The sequence below is a fragment of the Phycomyces blakesleeanus genome (genome assembly GCF_001638985.1).
Source record: "Phycomyces blakesleeanus NRRL 1555(-) unplaced genomic scaffold PHYBLscaffold_6, whole genome shotgun sequence".
Classification (NCBI taxonomy): Eukaryota; Fungi; Mucoromycota; class Mucoromycetes; order Mucorales; family Phycomycetaceae; genus Phycomyces; species Phycomyces blakesleeanus.
This window is the reverse complement of record NW_017265139.1, coordinates 682,797-708,052: the sequence shown is the minus strand read 5'-3', so window position 1 is coordinate 708,052 and position 25,256 is coordinate 682,797. Positions and strand designations below refer to the sequence as shown.

General features: G+C 35.5%; 6 protein-coding genes and 1 non-coding gene across 7 annotated transcripts; 4 read left to right on the top strand and 3 right to left on the bottom strand.

Annotated features, from left to right (window-relative positions):
- Window positions 1-1,171: 1,171 nt before the first annotated feature.
- On the top strand, window positions 1,172-3,518 carry PHYBLDRAFT_142957 (hypothetical protein; the record flags this gene model as incomplete). The annotated part of the gene is made up of 4 exons (XM_018430906.1): window positions 1,172-1,302; window positions 2,600-2,933; window positions 3,019-3,297; window positions 3,378-3,518. 4 exons carry the CDS (start codon window positions 1,172-1,174, stop codon window positions 3,516-3,518), a joined length of 885 nt encoding a protein of 294 aa, XP_018294012.1.
- A 1,601-nt stretch (window positions 3,519-5,119) lies between these two features.
- Window positions 5,120-6,097, bottom strand: PHYBLDRAFT_59502 (hypothetical protein; the record flags this gene model as incomplete). Its single annotated transcript, XM_018440510.1, has 2 exons — window positions 5,120-5,682; window positions 5,887-6,097. 2 exons carry the CDS (start codon window positions 6,095-6,097, stop codon window positions 5,120-5,122), a joined length of 774 nt encoding a protein of 257 aa, XP_018294011.1.
- Window positions 6,098-6,511: 414 nt separating this feature from the next.
- On the bottom strand, window positions 6,512-7,113 carry PHYBLDRAFT_59501 (hypothetical protein; the record flags this gene model as incomplete). Its single annotated transcript, XM_018440509.1, has 3 exons — window positions 6,512-6,807; window positions 6,832-6,900; window positions 7,044-7,113. The coding sequence occupies 3 exons, from the start codon at window positions 7,111-7,113 to the stop codon at window positions 6,512-6,514; spliced, it is 435 nt and encodes a 144-aa protein (XP_018294010.1).
- Window positions 7,114-8,255: 1,142 nt separating this feature from the next.
- PHYBLDRAFT_59500 (hypothetical protein) lies at window positions 8,256-10,260 on the top strand (the record flags this gene model as incomplete). Its single annotated transcript, XM_018440508.1, has 5 exons — window positions 8,256-8,409; window positions 8,494-8,932; window positions 8,955-9,602; window positions 9,654-9,705; window positions 9,754-10,260. The coding sequence occupies 5 exons, from the start codon at window positions 8,256-8,258 to the stop codon at window positions 10,258-10,260; spliced, it is 1,800 nt and encodes a 599-aa protein (XP_018294009.1).
- Window positions 10,261-15,166: 4,906 nt separating this feature from the next.
- PHYBLDRAFT_t95 lies at window positions 15,167-15,237 on the top strand. Its single transcript has one exon. It is a non-coding gene; the product is annotated as a tRNA-His (tRNA).
- A 332-nt stretch (window positions 15,238-15,569) lies between these two features.
- On the top strand, window positions 15,570-20,266 carry PHYBLDRAFT_59498 (hypothetical protein; the record flags this gene model as incomplete). Its single annotated transcript, XM_018440507.1, has 2 exons — window positions 15,570-15,754; window positions 19,642-20,266. The coding sequence occupies 2 exons, from the start codon at window positions 15,570-15,572 to the stop codon at window positions 20,264-20,266; spliced, it is 810 nt and encodes a 269-aa protein (XP_018294008.1).
- A 2,821-nt stretch (window positions 20,267-23,087) lies between these two features.
- Window positions 23,088-24,209, bottom strand: PHYBLDRAFT_165942 (hypothetical protein; the record flags this gene model as incomplete). The annotated part of the gene is made up of 3 exons (XM_018435329.1): window positions 23,088-23,701; window positions 23,780-24,127; window positions 24,194-24,209. The coding sequence occupies 3 exons, from the start codon at window positions 24,207-24,209 to the stop codon at window positions 23,088-23,090; spliced, it is 978 nt and encodes a 325-aa protein (XP_018294007.1).
- Window positions 24,210-25,256: the final 1,047 nt, after the last annotated feature.

Sequence of the window (25,256 nt, the reverse complement as noted above, 5' to 3'; positions counted from 1 at the left end):
TACTGTTTTTGTGTGTGTAATATTTGGTTTTTTTTTGGTATTTTGTATCATGAGGGTTTCCAAAATTGAGATTGGGTAGTATTGTGAGCAAAGCATAATTCTTGGACTGCTTTCAGTTGTTTAACAGATTGTTGGACATTTACTTGTTTCAAGTACAGATTACAAAGAGTTGTTGAGTTTGATATTAAGAAGATCAGGATTCTGACATTGTAAAATGGTTGGAGCAGGTGCTGAATAAATATAGCATTTTTGGATTCTTTTTTGTAATAGTATTAGATGCTTGTGTAGGACCAGATTCATAAGAAATACAATTGCTGTGGTAGTCAATCAGATGACTGGATGTTTGGGATAAAAATTGGCAAGTTTTTGTGTGGTCGGTAGAGTGAATTCTACTGTTGGATTTCGAAAAAGTATAGTCGGTGAAATGCACTTAAAAGCATTATGAATATGTGTAGACTGGTTCCTATTGTACAGGTAGATGTTTGATCTTGTAGTTTCTTTGTAGGTGGAGGGTTGAATCGTCACGTTTTCTTTTCAGATTTATAGCTTTTGTTCAAAATACTATAGATTATTTAGAGATTAATATCAATGACTCCGAGGTATAGGCTTTATTTACATACAGAAACATAATGTGATCTGGAAATAATAAAAAAATCCATGAGGTGTAGAGCTTTAGGCAGTGTTTTCATTGTCAGAGTAATATTTAGTTGTTGAAGTGAGCATGAGAATGAGATTTATTGCTGATTTAAGAAGAGAAATAAACAGTTTTGGTATATAAACACCAAATGGAAAGAGAGAGAATTATGATATCTCTTTTAAAAAAGAATGTTTATAATAAATTTATGGCTGCGGGTAATATATTGTCCTATTTATTTTTTATCTCCTTGAGTTCAATTTGTACTACTTTATTTAGTGGACCTTGGAATATTATTTTTTGATATAAAAAGCTGAAAATATAATGACTAATACTATTTAACAACAACTCAATCTTCTTTACATCTATTCTTGCTGCTTCAACTTGTGTTCTGATTTTTATCTTGCATCTTAAGTAATTACTATTTAATTATAACTGCTATGTGCTAGATATAACTATATTTATATAAAATATGTCACTTTAACATATCTTCCTATTTCTTTATTTTTTCACCTTTTATTATCAGAAAACCCTACAATGTTACACGAAAAACTTGAAGAATATAACAGTGCCTTTGAAAAAATCATGGAAGAGCTTGAAGAGCCTGAAATGCCAGAAGATCCAAAAAGTTTTGTCCCATCAACAACAGACAAAACCCCCAAAAAAAAGTAGAGGGCAATATCAAAAGCCTACGGATAAAGATATAAAAAAGCTTCTTTATCTCTACTTCATAAGGGGATTAACTATCGAAAAAGCCAGCAAGATAGTAAATATGAAACAAACAACTGCTGGTGGCTATATTTTGAAGTGGAGAAAGTCTCCAGTTGTTTTTTTATTAAAAACAACAAGGAGGCTACAAGTGACGAAAAAATGAATCTTTTATTCGAAACTTACTCTGCAATAAAGAAAGAATACAAATAATATCATTGCATTTTCAATTTTAACATAATTATTATAATGAGATACTCGCTTTATTATCTTATAACTGCAGTAAGGTATTTAACTTTAACAAAGTAATCTGGAGAAAAGTTTGCATATTCTGTTAGTTCTCTCTATAGATATTTTCTATGACATATCTTTGTAGAAAGATCTACATATATTGAAGTGCTATTACATTAGGCGTTTGGCACTTATATAAAAATATGGCAGTTATATAAAAAAAATATGACGTTTACAAAAAAAAATACTACAGTTATATAAAAAAATACGACGTTTACAAAAAAAAATACTATGGTTATATAAAAAAAATTCGACGTTTACAAAAAAAATATGACGTTTACAAAAAAAAAATACGACGTTTACAAAAAAAAATACTATGGTTATATAAAAAAAATTGTAAGGCGTAAGGATAAAAAAATTGAGTGCCATGTACCCTTCTGCCAATAGTAAAAGGGGGGGAGCAAATTCAGATAGCAATGGGAGCAAATTCAGTTGGCAATGGACGCAAATTCAATTTCTATGGAAGCCAATCAGATGTCAATGGGTTCTAATTAGATGGAAACAGATGCTAATTAGATGGAAATGGGCGCCAATTGAATAGATAAAACCAGTAGTGTGAGAAAATATATAAAAAGAGAAAAAAGAAAAAAAAGGAATTTTTTTCTAGAGAATTCTCATAAGAAAAAATGTGGGTAGAAGAAGATTCAAATAATTAGCAATACAAGTCACTCAATGTAAGAAAAATACACTTGTAAAAAAATCAAAAAAAAGCCATACTTTTTGATATTTTCAGGATTAAAAAATAAAGTTAATAAATATTATTATTATTAAGAACAAAGACTTTTTTATTAAACTATATTCAGTTTCTCAGCTCTTCAACTTTAGGAAAGTAATGAAAATAATATATAAACTGTAGATATATATATACACCAGAGATTTATCTTCATTTTTTTGCCTCTTTACACACATGTCTAACTTTGACTTATCAAACATTTCTTCAAGCAACTTTCTCTTCACTTCAATCAGTCAAAGTGTTGCAGCCCTACCAACCCCAATTGCTTCAAGACCAAGCAATGCTCAGGAGGTTCAAGGAGACCAACAGACTCTAGTGGCAGCCAGTGAACATCTGGTTGCACTGCAAAACAAAATGGACAGCTCATCAAAGATTGTGTTAGAGGGTCCAACTAAGGAATCCATCAGGCGGATTGAAAATACAGTGTCTGATATTTTAACTTCCATGGAGATCATTAAAAAGACTATTGCAGATAGAACTTTGCCGGCAGGATCTATGCCAGCCAATAATGTGCATAGCTCTTCCAATGGTCAATTTGCACATAGAATGAGATCTTCAGATGTATCAGTAAGCTATGAAAATAAAAAGATGTCAAAATTTATTTAAAGATAATTTATAGAGAATGATAAAAGGGTACATTTGCTATCCAAAGTTCAAAGGCACAGATCCTAAAAAAATAGCAGAGAATAACAGCAGACCTGGATGGGATTTGACTTCCAATTTCCATAGTAGTTATAACTATGTGTTGGCAAAGTCTCTGCTGACTTACTTGCAAGGACAAGGGAACATACTTACCAGTGATGTATTAATGTCGAAAATGGCAGATATAGTGATGAACCACTTTAGCAACCAGCAGAAAGAGTCCAGAAAGTCAGAGGAGGAAGGCAATAAGAAGAGACAGAAAAGCAGAAGATATCAGAGAACAGCTGTTGTAAGTGTTTGTTTTGTACATACAATATGGTTTTGTATAGCATTCTCACACACACATATATATAGCTTGTTGCTTGCTAGAATGCAACATATGGGAGACACAAAGCTGCTATCAACAGAAAGTTTGGAAACGTCAATTGTAGCTTTGCCTTTCAGAAAGATGTATTTTCTGAGAGGCATTCAGACAATGAAGATAGCTTGACTATGTTCCAGCCGAGCTAGAGAAGTGATGAAGTAACAAAATATAAAAGAGATTTTATTTTAAAAGCGCACTTCATTTACTTATATAATTTATAACAATTATATAGCTTCAAAAGCTCTTCAAAACTGTAGATTTATTGAGTGGTAACAACTTTGGGGATAAGTCCAAGTTGGTTACAAAACAAACCCAAGTTGACATAAAAATAGATCTGCCATCCATGTTGACAATCCCTCTGGCTGAGTGGGCAATCAAAAAAATTAAAAAAAAATTTTTGGTATTTTTAAATTATAAACATTCTTTTAATGATTTTTCATAAATTTACAATAGCTAATGAGATTATTTATTTTCGAATTAAGCATATACTTTTCTAAGAAATGGTACAATAACCATCCTGACAACTCCTTGACACAGTGTGTTCTTTTGGTTCCACTCAGACCACGAATATCCTGCAAAGAAGTATGACGCTCTTTGCAGGATTTCCTTCAATCCTCTTGCACAAGGCGTACTCTTGTGCATTGTATTTCATCATTGGTACTGCTTTAATAGAGCTTTATAACAAAGTAGTATAGATTGTTCACATATAAAAGTCTTCAGATGAAACAATAATAAAACAGAATCCTTATCTATCTTTATTTTATTGATCAAATCCTTTATTTTACTTTTGTTTATACATTTATTTCATTGTCACTGACTTATAACAACTCTTCGCGATAGTTATAAGCATACTTCTTGTTATATTTATTCTTTTTTATACACATTTTATTACATCTCCTTACTGTTGGATAGACCCGAGCATTATCACAGTAATTCATCTCTATATCTCTATATATTTGCCTTCTGTACTTGTTGGCAACCCTATTCTCATTTATTATATTTCTGACAACGTTGCATCACACCAACTCAACACTTGTTATCCTTCTGCATTTACACATTTACCAATGACAACAGATAATATGCAATGAATGGGCAATATACAATGAAAGTCATCTGTAAAAAAAACGAAAGTCATCAATTATGACATCCTCAACTCTTGCTGCATTTTCGACTGCAGAGATGTACAACTTGACATAGACAAAAGTGTGGTGGAGTGGCTCATATGGTCTACAGTTGACGACGTTATTTATGAAGATGTATTGTATTTGATCAGTATACATCTTAATTGCGTTTGTTCTAGTTTTTTGGAATGATGCCTGGATGAAAGGTCCAGCTTTATAGACCTGGCTGAGAAGATTTATAGACAGCATATTTTGAATCATATTGTTTATAAATGGTAAATTAATGGCTGCCTCCCGATAGCCTCATAGATATATGTTGTCATATCTTAGATGGTAAAACTCAAGAAGATGGACATATTCTTATTCTTTCATAGGTTCATAGTTGCCAATTTTGAGCAGATAACAATCTTCAGATAATGGCTCATTTCATTTAATTTGATCTGTATTGTTCATAGAATTAAGGAAGTTGCTTAGATTAAAATTGTGACTAGTGTTTGTAGGTGGCATATTGATGATGATGGCAGAATGGATGAGTTCATGTAGTAACAACTTGTGCTTCTCATTTTGTATCATAGGTAAAGTTGCTCAGATTAAGTTGGCTTTGGATATATCCTCGAGATATTTCTTTAAGAGTGTGCCCTCAAAGCCGTTTTTTTGTTGGTTTTATATGATTTAACTATGCTGTTAAAATGCTCAAAGCAGAACAGCCAATAACCATATGCTGGCCCAAAGTTAAGAACCGTTTCTTTGATATGTAGGTGTAGGTACATATTTGGAGTGATGAATTGCTCTCCATACAGAGTCTGTGAATTTCTTCCAAATAGCTCCAAGCAAAAATGTGTCTCAGCAAGGTTGCTGTACGTCAAGCTTGGCATGGCTAGATACTGACAGGCATTGACAAAGCACATCCAGTTGTCAAAATGTTTTTGCAGAAGGTGATCAGACAGAACAGTGGGAGAGTAGACAAGGCACCATGACTTCCATTTATCAGCCTTTATGAAAGGAAATGTCTTAATTATCTTTTTTCTGAGAGATGTGTAGCCTATAGGAACATGAAGCTTATTGGCATTGTCTTGCATAGCTATGAGATGTGCATTAGAGATCAGACCAGTTGATATCCACTTTTCCATGATGCATTTGGTGGTTCCGACGAAGGGGTTGTACATCAGATTTATTATAGTGCACTCTACTGCATTGAAATATACAAGCTCATGGAGTTCCGATCAGCAGACATCATTCTCTCTTTCTATAATTCTTTGCTGGTTCTCATTCCTTACGTTTTTTTATGCAATAGCAAATTGTCAGTTCTCTTGCTCAGTTTGAGCCACCCAGTCAGAGAAGACAAATGCTAAATAGTTCATATCTCTGTTGTCAGGAAGGCAAGTGAACTTACAGTTGTATATATGGCATGTATTGACACTGGTGTGTGATGTAAACCCACATGTCTTGTGGGCAGCAAGAAACAGAGCAGTGCAAACATGAGTTTCTTGGGGACACTGAGCTGTAGGTATCATTACACTGTCATACAAAGTCTTAAGTTCGGCAACAAGGGGGCAGAGGTAGTGATTTATTTTACTTATCTTGGCGTCTTTAGGCCCTGGCATGAGGCCAGCAAGAATTACATTCTTCTTCTTATACCTCTCTTTTCTTGGAAGATTGTTGATTGAGAGGTAAATTGCGCCACAAGAGTAAGTAACCCCATCGAAAGATTAGAACCAGTCAATGTTGAAAGTAAGCATTATGGATCATTCATTGCATACAAACTGCTGATTCATGCTATCTTTCAGAGTATTCCATTTTGCACCATCATAGATGCCAAATAGAGTTCCTGAAACTTGCTGTCTAGATCTTCAAAGGTTAAGCAATTCCTCAAATCCAGAACGGCAGAAAAAAGTATGCAAAATGTTTGTAACTGAGCTGTATATGTACAATTTTCTTGGGTGTTGAAAACCAGCAGTGGTTCTCAAGAAAAGATTGTTTTCACAAACTGGTCCAGAAAGCTTTCAAGCATCACAACACTAAGGGACAGATGCAGACTCAAAATAAATGCTGTTGCATTCACTACATGCAACATAACAATACAAGTCTCTAGTTAACAAATTGATTCCTGTAATGGAATTGAAACCACTCAAGCTCAAGGGAAGATGGAAGGACTGTTCAAAATGTGCCAGAACCTCATTGATGAACTTTAGCAGTATGACACCACCAGAATTTACCACATATTTTGATATAAATGTGGTAACAAAAGAAGCAATGAAGGCAAGATTTGAATCTTCTAGCATATTTAATAAATAGTAGTGATCTATTTGATAATCTATTAATATACAGTAAATTTTACTTATTTTTTTATTACTGACCATCAAATTCTTGAGACTCTTTAAGTTTTTTAAAGAGGTCCAAATCAATGCTATTGTTGTTATCATTGCTTTAGTCAGTAAAGATGTTATTGTCAGCAGAAAGAGGTGAGTCATAGATTCTATGAAAGAATTGTCATATAAAAGGTTAGATATGCTATTTAATTGCATAGTCTTAATCAATTTATAGGTTTACTTTCAACACACTCTTCAGAATTCTCTTCAGAATATTCTTCAACATCATTGATTTCAATTTCAATATTCATGTATATATCATTTTTTGTATGAGATACTTCTGTAGAAATTTCTATAATATAATGTGTATTAGATTAAAATTGAAAATGAAGAGAAGTATTTTTTACATACAAGATAATCTTCTCTGGATGTAATTCTGACAATCTTTTTCTGCATGTCTTTGATATGTCTGAACAGACACATATATATAGTCTCAGACAGGGTGAGAGCAGACAGAATACTTGCATTCAATGAGATAGCTGTTGTTTCTGAGCATAGTTGGAGCTTTGGAACTTTATATAATAAAAGAAGTATAAATATTCTATAAACATACTTTTTAATGTGATATTTCTATCTCTTTAATTTCTACTATTTCATGGCATGTGTCTATAATCAATTTTGCTCTCTATAAATAAAAATTCTTGGCTTTTTATAATAGCCAAGTGTTTATTTGCCTATTTATTCTTGGAAATGCCTTAGAATTCTCTTGGGCATACCTTAAGAATGTCTTGGCAATTCTTAAAAATTCTTGGAGATGTTTTGAAAATACATTCAAAGAAAGATTTGTGTATTTTTATTGTATATCTTAAATAAGTGTCATTTTTCATAGTAAATAACCATAGAGCATATCTTTAATATACAATATTGTTAAAAAAACTTAAAATAAAGTTTATGTAATATCTATATATCTAAAATCAATCAAAATTAGCAGCATCACGTGATATACAAATTTGCCTGTAAAACATCTATTCACATCTAAAATCTAGCACTTTTACTGTAATGTGCGAGAAGTCACACAATAAGATAATAAGATAGAATGAAATATGAAGATAAAGATAATGTTTATTTGTGATAATATTTGTGATATTTATATTAATTTATAAGATGTTGCAGTATCCTAGATTCTAGCTAAGTCCTTTTGCTGTGGTATCTTGCTGAGCAATGGTTGTCTTCTTCTTCTTGGCCTTGCTCACCCAACTACTGTGGTTGGAGTAGTTGTTTCTGATTGGGTAGGATTGGAACTGAGTGCCAATTCCAATCCACTCCTGACATTACTATGTCACATGATATACCGAGATATTAACCCCTTGAATTTATTTTACAAACTATTGTCAAAAAACTTATACAACTATCAAACCAAACTCTAACTTTGAAAAAAAAACCGAAAAATAAAATGTCATCTACTCAACGTTGTTGTGCTGCTTGCCATATGCTTAGACATAGCAGAAGTACTCATAAACAATGTCTCATTAACCCAAAGAACATTTCTCTCCACATTCCTCAAAAGAGAGCTAATGTAGATGAATATCCTGCAGAAAGTAGCCGAAGTAACTATTTATTTATACACTTATGCATATTACTGCAAGTATTATATATATTTTTTAATAATAAATGTGTTTATAAAAAAATAGCTGCTGCCTTAAGAATAAGAAGTGAGCCTGTTCAAGACCAAAATTTGGACATAGAAACATCGACTTCTATTTCAGTTTCTGAGTTGACTGAATTTCCACTCGCAAATGAGACTATTACTGAAGTTCTTGAAGCAGTCATGGAAGAAGAGATTGAGGAGACTTCATCCGATGAAGAAATGACTGGAAGAGAAGAAGAAGTCAAGGAGATTTCAACTGTGAATAGAGGATCAATTTTACCCCATTGTCCTCACTGTAATGGAACTGATCATTGCCAAATTACAAGCAGATTTTGTTCAAACAATAACAGTAGCAGAGCAAGAGGATCTAGAAATCGAGGCAGAGACTTGAATAATATTGCCCGACTTCCAGCTATTTCAGAACCAGCAGTTGATAACAGTGGAGATATGGATATCGAGTGTCAATTTTGTGGGGCAATGATGTGGGCACATGAAAAAAAACAGTCGTTCTTCTTTAAGAAGCCGCACGTTCTCTATGTGTTGTAACAAAGAAAAGCATGTTCTCCCCCAAATTGAGCCAACACCTACAGGAATTGCTGAGCTTTTGAACTATAGAACACGTGATGGAAAGAAGTTTCTTGAAAACATTCGAAGCTATAATAGTACAATGAGCTTTACTTCTTTGGGAGCTAAAATTGATACCTCTGTTGGCAACAATATCAATGGGGCATACAACTTCTGGATTCACGGAACAATTTGTCATAGAATTGGATCTATTTTGCCAGTGACAGAATCTGATGTCGCTTACCTAAAATTCGCTCAGATCTATATTTATGATAGTGCTGCTCAGATAGATCAAAGACAGTACCATTCCCCACAATTGGAGAGAAGTGTTTTGGAGAAGATTCAGTCCATTCTTATGGAAACAAATCCATTCGTACATCTCTTCAGAACAATGGATCAAATTTCTTGGGAAAAGGGACAATCTATAGATCTCACTTTGTGTTTAGTAGCTGAGGGGCCTCGAGATCAAAGACGGTACAATGCTCCAACTGCAAGTGAAATAGCAGTTCTTATTATGAATAATGAAGAGAGTACTTCAAGAGACATTGTGCTGCACACCAGAGCCAACTTCCAACAGAGCATCAATGAGTACCACTGATCTTATGATGCTTTACACTATGTGCTACTCTTTCCACATAGTGAAGATGGTTGGACCATTGATGCCAGCTCATTGTCAGAAGAGCATGTCACAGTAATGCAATGGTACTCAAACTGTTTGATGTATTGACGCAACACACAGCACCTCCTCCATCTTTTTGGCCGTCTCTTTCAACAATATATTGTTGATATGTATGCCAAAGTTGAGCATGATCGGCTGCACTTCATCACCAGCAATCAAAATCGTCTCCGTGTAGATCTTTATAGTGGAATTCAGGATGCTGTTATCCATAACGATTGTAATCTTGCAAATCTTGGAAAGAGAGTTATTCTTCCATCTTCTTTTATTGGTAGCCCCCGGTATATGGCTCAACTTTATCAAGATTCAATGAGTATTGTGCGTCGTTTTGGCAAGTCTGATTTGTTCATAACTTTCACTTGCAATTCAAAGTGGCCAGAAATCACAAATTCTCTGTTGGCTGGGCAAAAAGCTAATGACAGACCAGATCTTTGTTCTCGGGCTTTCAATATGAAGCTCAAAGAGCTCATGATTGACCTTACAAAAAAAATATTCTGGGGAAAGTTTTGGCCTTTATATATGTCATTGAATTTCAAAAGCGCGGACTTCCTCATGCCCACATTCATTTGATTTTGCGACCACAAGATAAACCAAAAACAATAAAAGATTTTGACAGAATAGTTTCGGCTGAAATCCCAGATTCTGAAACTGAGCCATTGGCATATGAAACAGTAAAAAAATACTTGATGCATGGCCCATGTGGAAAGAAATATCCAAAAGCACCATGCATGAAGAATGGGATCTGTTCAAAGAATTATCCTAAAAAGCTTTGCAATGAGACTAGCAATGGTGGAAACGGATATCCTATTTATCAACGCAGTCGAAATGGAAGAGTTATTAGAAGAGGGCCAAAGATCATGGATAATGGATGGGTTGTTCCACACAATAGATACATATGTGCAAAATACAATGCTCATATAAATGTTGAGATTAGCATCTCTGTTTCTGTCATAAAATACCTCTACAAATATGTATATAAAGGACATGATCGCGCAATAACCCGTGTGCAGCCTACACCCACCAATTCTGCTCCACAACAACAACAAGAGCATGTAAATGAAGTTAATAAGTTTCTTGATGCTCAGTATGTCTCCGCTTCTGAAGCATGCTGGAGAATATTTTCTTTCAAGCTTCATCAAGAGTATCCCAGCCATCAACGACTTTCAATCCATCTGGAAAATGCCCAACCCGTATATTATAATCCATCTTCTAACTCAGAGGATGTTGCAAATTCCAGAAAAAACACTACTTTAATAGGATATTTTGACTATAATGCTACACACCCATCATCTGAAAAACTTCTTTACGTCGACTTTCCTTCTCTTTATGTATAGAATACAAAAGAACGAAAATGGACAGCACGTAAGAGTTTTGATAAAGGAACGATTGGCAGAGTTTACACAGTGTCTCCAAGAGATATTGAAAAATATTTGTTACAATTACTGCTGCATAATGTTAAAGGGGCCAAAAGCTTTGAAGACATATGTACAGTAGAAGAATGTGTGTATGAAACAAACCAAGCTGTATGTCATGCTCTGGGATTATTTTTGAATAATGATAAGTGGAGTAACTGTATGGAAGAGGCAGCAGCTCATCAGATCTCATTTTCTTTACGAAGACTCTTTGCTATTCTTTTGATTTTCTGTGCAGTATCATATCCTTTCTCTTTGTGGCTTGCTCATCGCGATTCTATGATTGAAGATTATCTTCATTTGGCAAGAGAAAGTAGTAGAATTCCTGCGTTAGCCCCCACGCAAGATATGTTTGACAGATGTTTATGGGGTATCGAAAGTCATCTATCTGCCAACTCTATGTCTCTCATGTTATTCACTGGATTTGTTCTTCTATCAATGCCTGACATCCAGCACTTTAGCCCAAATGGGCAAGATGTTCAAGCTATCATACAAGAACAAGAAGATTTATTCGATCAAGCCCAGCTTTTGCCAGATCCAGATACATTGACATTCAATAATTCACAAAGACATGTCTATACAACAGTATTAAGCGCAATTGAAGAAAACGTGGGAGCCCCAAAATTGTACTTTGTCAATGATCCAGGTGGGATGGGAAAGACATTTGTCTTTAATGCCTTGCTTCAAAAAACTCGCCAACAAGGAAAAATTGCTCTTGCAGTAGCAACAAGTGGAATTGCTGCATTGCTGTTAGACGGTGGGCGTACAGCACATTCCAGGTTTAAGATTCCAGTACAAGTTGATCTTAACTTCTTATGCTCCATCAACACAAACTTGCAAATGGGAAAACTTATTAGAAGAACAGAATTGGTTATCTGGGACGAAGCTTCTATGATTAGTAAAGATGTTTTTAATACTGTAAGCAGATCCATGCAAGATATAATGGAGGCTGTTGATCCATTGCTTGAAAATATTCCATTTGGAGGGAAGTTGTTTGTCTTTGGGGGCGATTTTCAGCAGATTCTTCCTGTTATACCCAAGGCAACAAGAGCTCAGGCTGTAAGCCAATGTATCAAGAAAGCATCTGCATAGAGAAATGTAAAAACCTTGCAGCATACAACAAACATGCGAATTGCCTAAGCAAATAATGAACAAGAAACATTAGAGCTTAGGGAATTTGGAGCATTTCTCTTGCAAGTTGGTAGTGGTTCTGCCCACACAACAGGCAGTGATGACACCATCCCAATTCCGTCTCATATGTTACTTTCTGGATGTAATCCTGCTGATCCGGCCAAAGCAGTTTTCCATGATCTCTCCTCTAATGCAGCCAACCCTCATTTTCTCATGGGCCGTGCTTTGCTTACTCCTAAGAATAAAGATGTCAAGAAACTCAATGATATTCTTCTGAGCCAGTTTCTTGGAGAGGCACGAGAGTTTAAGAGCGTTGACCAGGGAATTGATGAAGATGGTCAGTTGACATATCCAGTTGAGCTACTAAATATCATTGATCCTGGATCCCTACCACCTCACTCACTGTCCTTAAAAAAAGGATGTCCTATCATGCTTCTTCACAATCTTGACCCAAAAAATGGCCTCTGTAATAGTATATGCCTGATTTTCAACTCTTTTGGAACATCTGTCATCAGAGCAACGATTGTGACTGGATCCAATGCCAGGCAAGTATCTCTTATTCCAAGAATAAAGCTTAATCCATCTGGATCAAATGGTGAAATTGAATTCCAGCGGTTCCAATTTCCAGTTTGTCTTGCATTCGCAATGACAATAAACAAGTCACAAGGTTAAACTTCTGAGAGCATTGGATTATATCTCTCTGCCCCAGTATTCTCCAATGGCCAGCTGTATGTTGCTCTATCCCAGGTCAGAAAACCTTCTACAATCAAGATAATGCTTGATATACCAGCAAATTCCAATGAAACGGCAAATACTGTATTTACAGACAATGTTGTATTTAAGGAAGTCTTTGACATTTAGTAAAAAATTATATATAACATACATTATAAACTCATCTAACCAATTTTTTTTTGAATAATAAAACATCTATACATATCCTTTCTTTTCATATAATTCACTCAAATAAAATGTTCCTATTAATTGTGCTATACGGTACTTAGACTTCCAATAGGGAAGGGTTTTATATTTACTTCCGGTAGACTCCAGGGCCCCCCCAAAGGGAGGGAAGAGGGGGGGGGACCCCCCAAAGGGGGGGGGAGCACCGCTCCCCTAGTAAATTCTATATTTTGTCTATGAATTATTTGTTTTCTAAAAAAGATCAATTATTTTGATTTCATACCTTACAAAAGCTTGTGAAAATGTTGCAATTTATTATTTCAATCCAAAAAAGAACAGGTTTTAGCATTCATTCAATAGAATAACAGAAAAATTACATCACCGTTTAGAGTATAATATCAGTCAAAAATATGATTTTAGTCTCTTATTTCCCCTATTGCAACTGATGTTTCTGAGAGTGAAATCATATAATTTTTGTAGTGTATATTCTTGTCATTTTACTCAGGACAATTCAACAAGAAGGAAATTAGATAACAGACAGGACTTGAAATAGATAGAAGCAGATATATAGATAATAGACAAATAGACAAATGAATAAACAGACAGGCAGACAAATAGACAAATGATGAGACAGTACTTGTAGATCTTAACATTGTGCAACTTAGTATTTTTCACAGGACAATAGCTCAAGCTCAGTGATGACATTCAAAAGAAATATAGAGAAAAAACTGAACGAATTCGATTGGGATAAAAATGTTTTTCTTATATACTAATTGACAGCTATGTACAAAGTGACAATATAGATATATCTTATACTAAGTGATAATTATCCAGAAGAGTGTACAGGTCTTTGAGCATAATCACAAAAGAAAATAATAAAAAATAATAAAAAATAAAAAATAAATATCAAATTACTAAAAAACATACACTCTTGTGAAGCATACTAAAAGAGTAATATCAAGAATTATAAAGAAATAAGTACAATGCAAAGGGAAGTAATCTAAAAAAAAATCAAAGAAAAAATAGAGAAAAATGGAAAGATATTTAAAGTCTGGCAGAAATTTAAATGTTGATAGTAAGAAAAAAGAAAAAAGAGAGAGATAAAAAAATAAATCCAAGAAATCGGATTCTGTTATGTCTAGAGATGGAGTCATGACTTTGCACTATTTATAGCTTAATATTTTGTTAATAAGTTGACATTAGATCAAACAAATATATGCTTGTAGTTGGCACTAAAATATTGACAAGTGGTATATTATCACTGTTTTTGAGGGTTTGTATAGATTTATAAATGTGAGATAACATCTCTTTTTTATAAGAGAGAAAAACACAAACTCAAAAGAGAATGTAAAAGTAAAAATAATAATATCAATAAGAGAAAAATAAGAGAAAAACAGTATTATTGATCAATCTCAATAGATTTGTCTCAATATACTCAGATAATCAAAACAAGTAAAATATCAACAGCATTAAATATTAAGAGAACTTGTTATCAGAAAATAAGATAAAAAATCAATGTTTATTAAATATAAGTATTGCGATATTTATAGTTTTGCAATTGACTTGTTGAATAATTAAATAAATAAAATTATTGAAAAAATATAATAAAAGTTGTATAACTGACAATCTATTAAATGTGATTTGTTCTTTACTATCATTAAGTACAAATAAAATAAAATAATTATTAAGTTATAATCATGAAGATAGTTATGCTTGTAAGAATATATAATAAAAATAATATTAATTCCAAGTTGATTTGTTCAGTTAAATATAGTGAAAAAATAAGATTTGATGTGTGGTTCCATGAAGTTATTATTGACAGGATGATGCCTTTTTGTTGTACTTATTGGTGCTTTACTCTACAATTAAAAAAATTGCTTTCTATTCAGCCTTGGCTGCCGTCGGAAAATCAAAAAAAAAAGAGAATATAATTTTTCTAGAATTACAAAGAATTCTGCAGTCACCACACTGCCGGACAACCGAAATTTTGGTTATTGCTGCTTATAATTATAACATTTCGTGTCAAATATATCATTGCCATGATAGTATAGTGGCAGTACGTCGCGTTGTGGCCGCGCTGACCCTGGTTCGATTCCAGGTCATGGCATCTTTTTTGTTTCAACAGCTGTATATTGTCGGACATTATTTTGATGAATCCGTAAAATCTGAAGATAGTTAACCGCAGTATAATGACTATTTCTTTAATTAAATATAAATAATAACTACTGCGGATAATGCGCAGTATTAGTTTAGAAAACTATATAAGACAATTCAATTCATATCAATAAAAAGTATCTTTTATCCTCTCTTTGATTTTACGTATACTCCTTGATCCCCAGTGGGTTTGACCTTTTGACTTTGTTATAGTAAAAGGAAGACCAACCCAGATCGGGAACGACAATTGGTAGCTGAAGCTATTTTTCCTCCTAAAGACCTTTGATGAATCCTGGTGAAAGACACCAAGAAAATTTTGACAAAAAGACACTTAGCCAGTTCGAGATTGAAGAACGAGTCCAGGGCTTGTTACCCAAAGAACTAGTAAACGACTACAAGAAGAACCGGCGTGTACCACATATACCTGAAGAACAGAGACTCAAGAACACTCCTGCACGAGAACAAAAGTGGTCCGAACTTGCAAAAAAACTTGCCGCAACATTAACAGGAAAAAATAAAGAACTAGAAGAGATGGCCCCACAAACTGCCACCGTAACCGCTGAAGCAATCGCAGCCACTGTTGCAGAAGCAATGAAAACAATCACAGCACAACAGGAGTCCCGTGCCGAACGAATCAAGCAGCCTGATTGTTTCCAAGGTGAACGCTCCGCCGCAGTAGTAGATGGCTGGCTGCGCGCAGTCGAGCGTTACACCAAGTACTACAATTTCGCCCCGACCAAAGCCTGCGACTTTGCAGTAAATCTTTTGCGCGATAGAGCTGACACATGGTGGAGACGCACGGAACTCAAAACAGACCATCCCACTACTTGGGTCGAATTTAAAGCAGCCCTCACCAGAGAATTCCGCCCAGTTTATTCCCTCCAGACCTCTAGAGATCGACTAGCACGATTACACCAGACTGGGACTGTTGCTGAATATATCGATGCCTTCCAAGACATTCAATTGGAATTGCCTGGAATGAACAATGAAGAGGCACTCGATAAATTTGTCCGTGGACTACACCCGTCCATCCGTGGAAATGTCCTTGCTGCCCGCCCTGTTGATGTTGACGATGCTTGTAACATCGCCTTGGCATATGCCAGTGGTCTCCAACTCGGATACCAGAACAATTATGTGTCTGTACCACCTCCGCAACAATACCAGCAGCAGTACCAGCCACAGTACCAACAACAGCAATATCAGTACAGTGGACCCGAGCCCATGGACCTGGACGCAATCAACAACCGTCGCAGCAACTACCAGTCTCGCCCGCCTCCAAGACGCACTAATGCTACTTGCCATTGGTGTGGTGACTCCGGTCATTTCAAGAGAAATTGTAGAGACCGTCTGGCCGCAATCAAGAAGTTGGACGAGGAGCGTCTTAAGAAGCAGGGTTTTCGCGAAGCACAACCATAATGGGAGGTCGGTTGTGTACAATGGAAGAAAAATCCTCTCCACAGGCCAGTATTAGTAATGAGCCTACAGAACATTTAAGTAATAAAGAAACTTTTGACCAGTACAAAATTGTTACCAATGAAGAGAAAAAAGCCATTTCCGAAGAAAATTGTGACCCTTGTCTCACCACCGATCAACATTTTTTGGAAGACCTTCACTCTGCTGTGGACACAGATTTACCATTATATGCGGCAACACTTCACGGACAACAAATCTTGATTCTCATCGACAGTGGAGCCAGTGCAAACTATGTGTCACCCCAGATCAAACACCTTGCCACAAAAGTCTCGAATATTCCTGGGCGATCAGTTGAAACCGCTGGAGGGCATAGCATCAAAATTAACCAGAAAGCCACACTTACACTTTCTCTTAATGGTTATACTGATAGTGTTGATGCTTTTATCTTCCCCACTAAATTCGATTTGATTCTCGGTCGCACATGGTTACAGACTGCTAAACCTGTTCCTGATTGGCATCGAGATAACTGGTCTTTATATTGTGATGGCCAAGAGTTTGTCCTGCGTCCCCATGGCAACCGCCCCATGAAACCTCAACTTAATTACCTCATTTCTGCAAAGCAAGTCCAGAAACTCTCTCGGAGGGAGGAGGTAGAGTGTTTTTTGCTGCACATCAAGACTGAGAAAGAAGTAACCAATAATGAACAATGGATGAAACTAGTGAAAGAGTTTGACAATGTGTTCCAAGACGGTTTGCCAGGGTTACCACCGAGTTGAGATGTACAACATGTAATAAACACTGAAGATGCACACCCTGTAAACAAACCGCCTTTTAAGATGAGCCCCCGAGAACTTGACGAACTCAAAAAGCAACTCAAAGAACTCCTTGACCTTGGTCTCATTCGCCCTAGCTCATCTCCATGGGGTGCTCCTATATTATTTGTAAAGAAAAAGAATGGCGAAATGCGCATGTGTGTAGACTATCGTGCTCTCAACAAAGTCACAATCCGCAATAACCATCCTTTACCAAGAATTGACGAATGCCTAGAACGATTGCGTGGAGCCAACCATTTCACCAGCCTAGATCTCAAGAGTGGCTACCATCAAGTACGCATTCAAGATTCAGATGTGCCAAAAACAGCGTTTAACACCCGCTATGGTCAATACGAGTTCCTGGTCCTTCCTTTTGGTCTTACCAACGCCCCGCCAACTTTCCAACATTTGATGAACAAAGTTCTGGGAGAATGTTTAGACAACTTCGCTTTGGTCTACTTGGACAATATTCTCATATTCAGTAAAACCTCAGCAGAACACGAAGAACATGTACGACATGTCTTGAACCGTCTCTGCGAAGCCAAGCTGATTGCCAACTTTAAAAAATGTGAATTTAACAAAAAGGAACTGACATTTCTTGGTTTCAATGTGTCTGCTCAAGGTATCCTCCCGTCTCCAGATAAAGTCAAGACCATACAAGAATGGGTTCCACCCTCTAATGTTCAAGAAGTGCGCCAATTTATTGGTTTGGCACAGCATTATCGCTGTTTTATCCCAGGTTTCACTGGAATTGCTGCTCCATTAACTGATCTTACCAAAGGAACAGGACCTAAACGACGACCAATTGTATGGACTGACACTTGCCAAGACAGCTTCGACATCCTTAAGGAAAAACTCAGCACTGCACCTGTACTACTTGCACCAGATATGGACAAACCTTTCCGAATTGAGACAGATGCTTCTGATTTTGGTGTCGGTGCTGTATTGATGCAAGAAGATGAAGAAGGAGTCTGGAAACCACTGGCATTTGAATCCAAGAAACTTTCCAGTGCTGAACGTTCCTACCCAGCCCAAGAACGTGAACTTTTAGGAATACTGCACGCACTACATACCTGGTGCTGTATGATTGAAGGGAAACCATTTACTGTTTTTACTGACCACCTGCCTCTCAAGTACTTTCGTAGCCAAGTTAAACCAACCCCTCGATTAATAAGATGGATTTCCGAATTCGAGTTGTACGACCCCATTATTCAATACAAACCTGGCAAAGACAACGGTGTCCCGGATGTACTTTCTCGAATGGACGGTCCCGAATTTGATGCATCTACAATTGAGTCTATGGAGCCAGAGTATCTGTACACCATGCCCAAATCACAGACTTCAGATTGGCCCAAATATTATGCTCGCACAGAAGATGAGTGGCCAGACGACATAAAAGAGTTGCTACACAGACAACGCAAGAAATTCGTGGTTCATGATCAGAAGGTTTTCTGCTTGGTTAAGATTGGTGACACATTTCAAGAAATCTGTTTTGCTCTGTTTACCAAGCGTGCCGATCTGGTAAACAATTTCCACAATGGGTTTGGACATGCTGGTGAGACAACAGTTTATGACTTGATGAAGAAACGTTGGTGGTGGCCAGAAATGCGAACACAGATCCAAGAATGGCTTGCAAAGTGCCCCCAGTGTCAATTAGTGTCCAATGCCAAGCGAAATATCCACCATGCACCCATGGAACCCCTAGATATTCCCCCTCCATTTTCCCGCTGGCATCTAGGTTTCATTGGAGAGCTCCCAACAACTGTAAATGGTAACCGATGGATTCTCATTGCAGTAGATTACGCCACCAATTGGCCAATTGCACGTGCTGTACCTGCTGCTATGGGTGAAGCAATAGCCAATTTCATGTATGAAGAAATTGTAATGGGTTTTGGTTGTCCCAACGAGATCCTCACTGACCGCGGCGCCAATTTCATGTCACACATCCTCAGCTTTTACATTAAAAAGATTAAATTACACCACAAGTTAACATCAGCATTTCACCCTCGAACCAACGGAAAATGTGAACGTTTAAATGGTATTTTAAAACAGATGCTACGAAAATATGTACATGGCGCTATTCATCGCTGGGACGAATATTTGGAAACTGCACTCTGGGCCTGCCGAATTAGGAAACACCGAACAACTGGTTTCAGTCCGTTCTTCCTGACCTATGGCCGTGAACCTCGTATTCCGGGTGATCCTCTATGCCCATTCATGGATACCGCTATTCCTGATGATCCTTCTCTTGTCTCTGATGGTGCTATCCCTTTTCTCCGCAATCTGCAACAAGCCCGCATTAATGCTGATGCTCGAGTAGCCACCAATAGCCAACAAGACAAGGAACGATGGGATTCTATTATGAAACCGCACCAATTTGCAATCGGTGAACATTTATTGCTCCGACATGAAAACAAATTTGGCTTAGAATATAACTGGATGGGACCATACATAGTTATAGACAAGAATGTAGATAAAAATATATACAAGCTCACAACTATGGAAGGTGTCCCTTATACTTCCTGGGTTCACGCCGATCGTTTAAAAATTGCAAAATCCGATGATTTTGACCGTACCTGGTATCACCCAACCCCTGCCCGTGCCCAAATGTGCCGCGATTTAGCCTTGGACTCTTCTTCTGCCCTACCGTTTTCCCTTGTGGATTCTTCTGGGGTTGATCGAGGACTATCAACAGTTTTGGGAGGGGGTGATGTTGGACATTATTTTGATGAATCCGTAAAATCTGAAGATAGTTAACCGCAGTACTTCTTTATGCGCAGTAATATCTTCCTGAGCATTAACCGCAGTATAATGACTATTTCTTTAATTAAATATAAATAATAACTACTGCGGATAATGCGCAGTATTAGTTTAGAAAACTATATAAGACAATTCAATTCATATCAATAAAAAGTATCTTTTATCCTCTCTTTGATTTTACGTATACTCCTTGATCCCCAGTGGGTTTGACCTTTTGACTTTGTTATAGTAAAAGGAAGACCAACCCAGATCGGGAACGACAATATTGTGTCGGACATTATTTTGAAGAATCTGTCAGAGTTGACATCGGTGAACAAAATTGGTAGTTATAGCAACCAGTAAGAGTTGACTTTTTAGGATAAAAGATCTTGACTTTGCCAATTGGTCTTTTATATATGTTTTAGATGTTTAAGATGGTGAATATACTTATAGAAGATATTACTGGACAACAGGCATCTAAGACATATTATTGTAGCTATTCTTTTAGCCAGAAATCAATTATCATTTTGTATAAATAGTCAAGAGATATATTTAATAAAAAGCATCTTTATTCTTATCTAAAAACTATTCATAAACATGACGATCCCCAGTGGTATTGATTCTGCGACTTAGTTACAAGTGCCAGAAAAGAAATACTAGATTGAGACTTGACAAATCCATAAAATCTGAAGATAGTTAACCACAGTACTTCTTTATGCGCAGTAATATCTTCCTGAGCATTAACTACAGTATAATGACTATTTCTTTAATTAAATATAAATAATAACTACTGTGGATAATGCGCAGTATTAGTTTAGAAAACTATATAAGACAATTCAATTCATATTAATAAAAGGTATCTTTTATCCTCTCTTTGATTTTACATATACTCCTTGATCCCCAGTGGGTTTGACCTTTTGACTTTGTTATAGTAAAAGGAAGACCAACCCAGATCGGGAACAACAATTGTATGTTGTATTGTCTTGTCTCAATTTAATATTTTTTTCTGGCATTTGTAACTTAGTCGCAGAATCAATACCACTGAGGATCATCAAGCTGATGAATAGTTTTTAGATAGAATTAAAGATGCTTTTTATTAAATATATTTTTTGACTATTTATACAAAATAATAATTGATTTCTAGCTAAAAGAATAGCTAGAATAATATATCTTATACTGCAAAAATCATTGAGAATTATTATAATAGGGTGTTTCAGCAGTTTTAAATGTTTAGATTTTACTTTTGCGGTGATTTAATTTATTAAACAATTGGATATCAATAATCTAAATTTGAGATATATTCAATCTATAAACAACTAGGCACTACTGTTAGTTGTTTATAGATTGAGGTTTAGAGATTGCGGAATTTAATTTTTTTAACAAACAAATTTAAGTGTAATTGATTATATTCTTTATGTTTTCTCCGTTTCTTCTCTATGTTTTCTTTTAACAACTTGACCTCTTATTCAGAATGCCTACATTAAATGATAGACAGATTATTCTCAGAGATCTGAAAGAGAACATTCTCAAAAAGCTTATCAAAAGACAGCTTTCTCTGAATATATCCATATTAAATATTGTTAAGGACATCCCTGAACTTTTAATGTATCAGATTGTGCTTGAAAACATATACCTTTCCCCAAAACTCCATATTCCACATGCTCCAAGCAGAATAGACTGGCTTCTATATCAATTAGATGATGACCAATTCAGATAGGAATTCCACATGAATAAAGACTCCTTCCATATAATACTTAGAATGATAAAGAACCATTGGGTTTTCAAAAGTGATCCCCACAAGAAGCAGGCAGAACCAATGATTCAGTTGATGGTGGCCTTAGAGCGGCTAGGTACACATGGAAATGACGCTTCTGTGGGTTGCACTGCACAATCAATGTGTATCAGTAGTAACTTTTACTGTTTTTCAACTATTATATGCAGTGTACATACCTTGATACTTATATATATCTCATTGCATAGAAGGATCAGTTTGCCACTATACAGAAAGATTTCTCACCGCCATAATGTCATTAGAGACTAGCACTGTGGTTTGGCCTGATCAGTTAGACCGTAGCAGTATCAGTAGAAGAATTGAAGAGACAACATGCTTCCCTTCTTGCCTGGGCTTTGTAGATGGAATCTTGATTGGCCTAGAATATAAGCCAATCTGGAAAGGAGAGGACTTTTACAGTCAAAAGTCTTGTTACTGTATTTCAGCAACCATTATATGTGATGACAAAAAGGTTATAAGATATTGTCCTACTGAATGGCCAGGGTGCTCTCATGATGCTTGTGTATTTGCAAATACACATATGGCAAGAAATCCTGGCCAATATTTTTATGGGGATCAATACCTGTTGGAGGATTCAGCATATGCACCAAGTCGTATCATTATACCTACCTACAAGAGGCCACAAAATGGATTGATATCAGCAGAAAACAAGCAATTTAACTACAAGCATGCCAATGCACGGGTCAAGATTGAACATTGCATTGGTATTCTGAAAGGGAGATTCCAATCCTTGAAAAGCTTACAGATCTTTGAAAAACAAATACAATGTGGCTAAGATTGGGATATGGATTAGATGTTGCTGTATCCTACACAACCTTTTATTGAAACGTAGTGATACCAACCTCCGGGGACTTTCCTATGATGATACTAATGAGAATGATAGTGAGAATGAGGATGAGAATGATAATGAGTATAGAGAAAACTTATATCAAGTAGAATTGGATAAAGATAAGAGGGAAAGAATAAAGCACATTATCTTGGAACAATAAACCTCAAATGCATTTTTACTCTTATATATCTTGATTGCCTAGTATATAATATGTTTTATTAAAGTTTTATATCCAACTTTTTCAATATATACTCTTTGAAAAGTCCTAAACTCTCCAACTTAGCAATGTATTGAAGCTTGCTTTGAATACAATCATTCTTTAACTGCTTTGCTTCATTCTCTACCTGCTTTGCTTCATTCTCTACCCGCTTTGCTTCAATGTTCAGCCGCCTCTTCTCCATTATCATTCTGTCTTCATGCGCAATCTCCTGGTGGCGAAGCTGTCTTTCATTAACTTTGGCTTCAGATTCAAACTTCTTCTGTATCAGCTCGACGTGAATATGATTCAGCTTGACAGACTCTTCTACAATCTCTGAGATGCTTGCATCAATCGTTTGTCTGGCCCACTTGGAAGGTTTTTGGGAACCGGAAGACGTGGCAGACAGATGATAAACTGGAAGTGTTTTGTCCAATTGTTTATCATCTTGAACTTCTGCGTCAAATTCTACTTTATCTTCAGCTTCAACTTCTTCATGACTACGAGCCTCTTTGTACACCCCAGAGACATCAATTGGGTCACCACTTGTCATTGGAAATGGTGGGTTAACTGATGGTCTGTGAAGCATTACACACTTAAGGTCATAGTAGTAAGTGCATTTTTGCTTTACTTTCTCTAACAACCATAATAAAGATTTATTATTTATTAGGAGCCATTCTTTTATTGATATATAAATTGAGCATACAAGTATACCTTCAAGTGTCTTTGCAGCTTCCTCTGGAGTTTTGCAACTCTCATTAATATCATTCAGAATGCCTTGCCCAGTTCCATTTAGAAAGTCGGTGACATCCTTAAACTTATCATGCAAGTACTGAATCTTGCTGCAAATATCACCATTACTCCAGTTGGTAATATCATTCTCGACCATGATTTCTCTGATTTCCGAGCAAAGAACCTCTTTTGTTTTCCCACTAGAATCACCACCTTTCCAGCGAGAGTAGTTGCTTACATCAGTAAGCCAATTAATGAGAATCTGGATGGATGATGGCTTATCACCATTATCATTATCCCAGCGTTTGAATGTTCTTCTTCTGGAAATGACTACATAATCTTATATGAGTACATTATGTATTTGTAAAGACATATACTTTATATATATAGACATACAGTTCTTGGTGCTCATATTTTAAATTAGAAATGTAAGGGTAAGAAAGATGTATTTTACAGTTACGTTTATTAATTTATTTAAATTAAGATTTCATATAGAATATATTTATTTAATAATATAGCATCTGAAAGTAATGTTAAATCTCGATTTCTACATCTGTAGATGCTTTCATCTATAGATATCTTCATCTAAAATATTCTAATATAGTAAGTCTATATTATATGTAACTGTTAAGGGCACTCAATTGATTTTTTAGATATTAGATGTCATTGGTCATTGTATTAAATCACCGCAAAAGTAAAATCTAAACATCTAAAACTGCTGAAACACTCTAATAATAGGTCTTGATTATTGGGATATTTTGTCACATAAAAATGAATTACTTGTAAATATTAAGGAAATCGTAGTTGACAAGTTATTGAATAAAGTGTCAAAAATAATTGAATATTATATTATTCCAAAAATAAAAACCGGGAGTTTAAGTGTAATGTCTGTGTATCAACTGTTCTCGGGGATCAATTATATAGACTATTTCAAATGCAGAACAATGTATTATCTACCACTGATAACACCTGTAATTTGATGTAGACCTTGTTTTTGTAATAACAGGCATAATAACAGAGCACTTCTTTAATGTTTATTGGCTAAATGAATCAAAGAAAAAATTCTCATAGGTGCAAATGCTAAGCACGAGTCTCTCAATTGGATATTGTTTTGTTTTGAAAAATGGTTTTTTTATTTGTTTTTATTTTGAATAAAAAAAGCTTTTTTTTGGCAATAATAAAAAGTCTATATAGTATTACTATTTAATACACTAATCTGTTATATTGTACTTCTTATAAATTTTGTTTTAGAATTTTTTGAATTAATAAACTTGGGTAGTGAGTATATATGCTTACTGAAGCTATTTGATTAAAGGGAGTAGAAAAATACTTATATACTGTTAGAGTAATTTGTTAATAATGGAATAAAACACAGATTTACATTATCAAAAGCTATGAGCCAATATGTCATTCAAGTATATATTACAAAGAAAGGAATATAAAACATATACATACATAT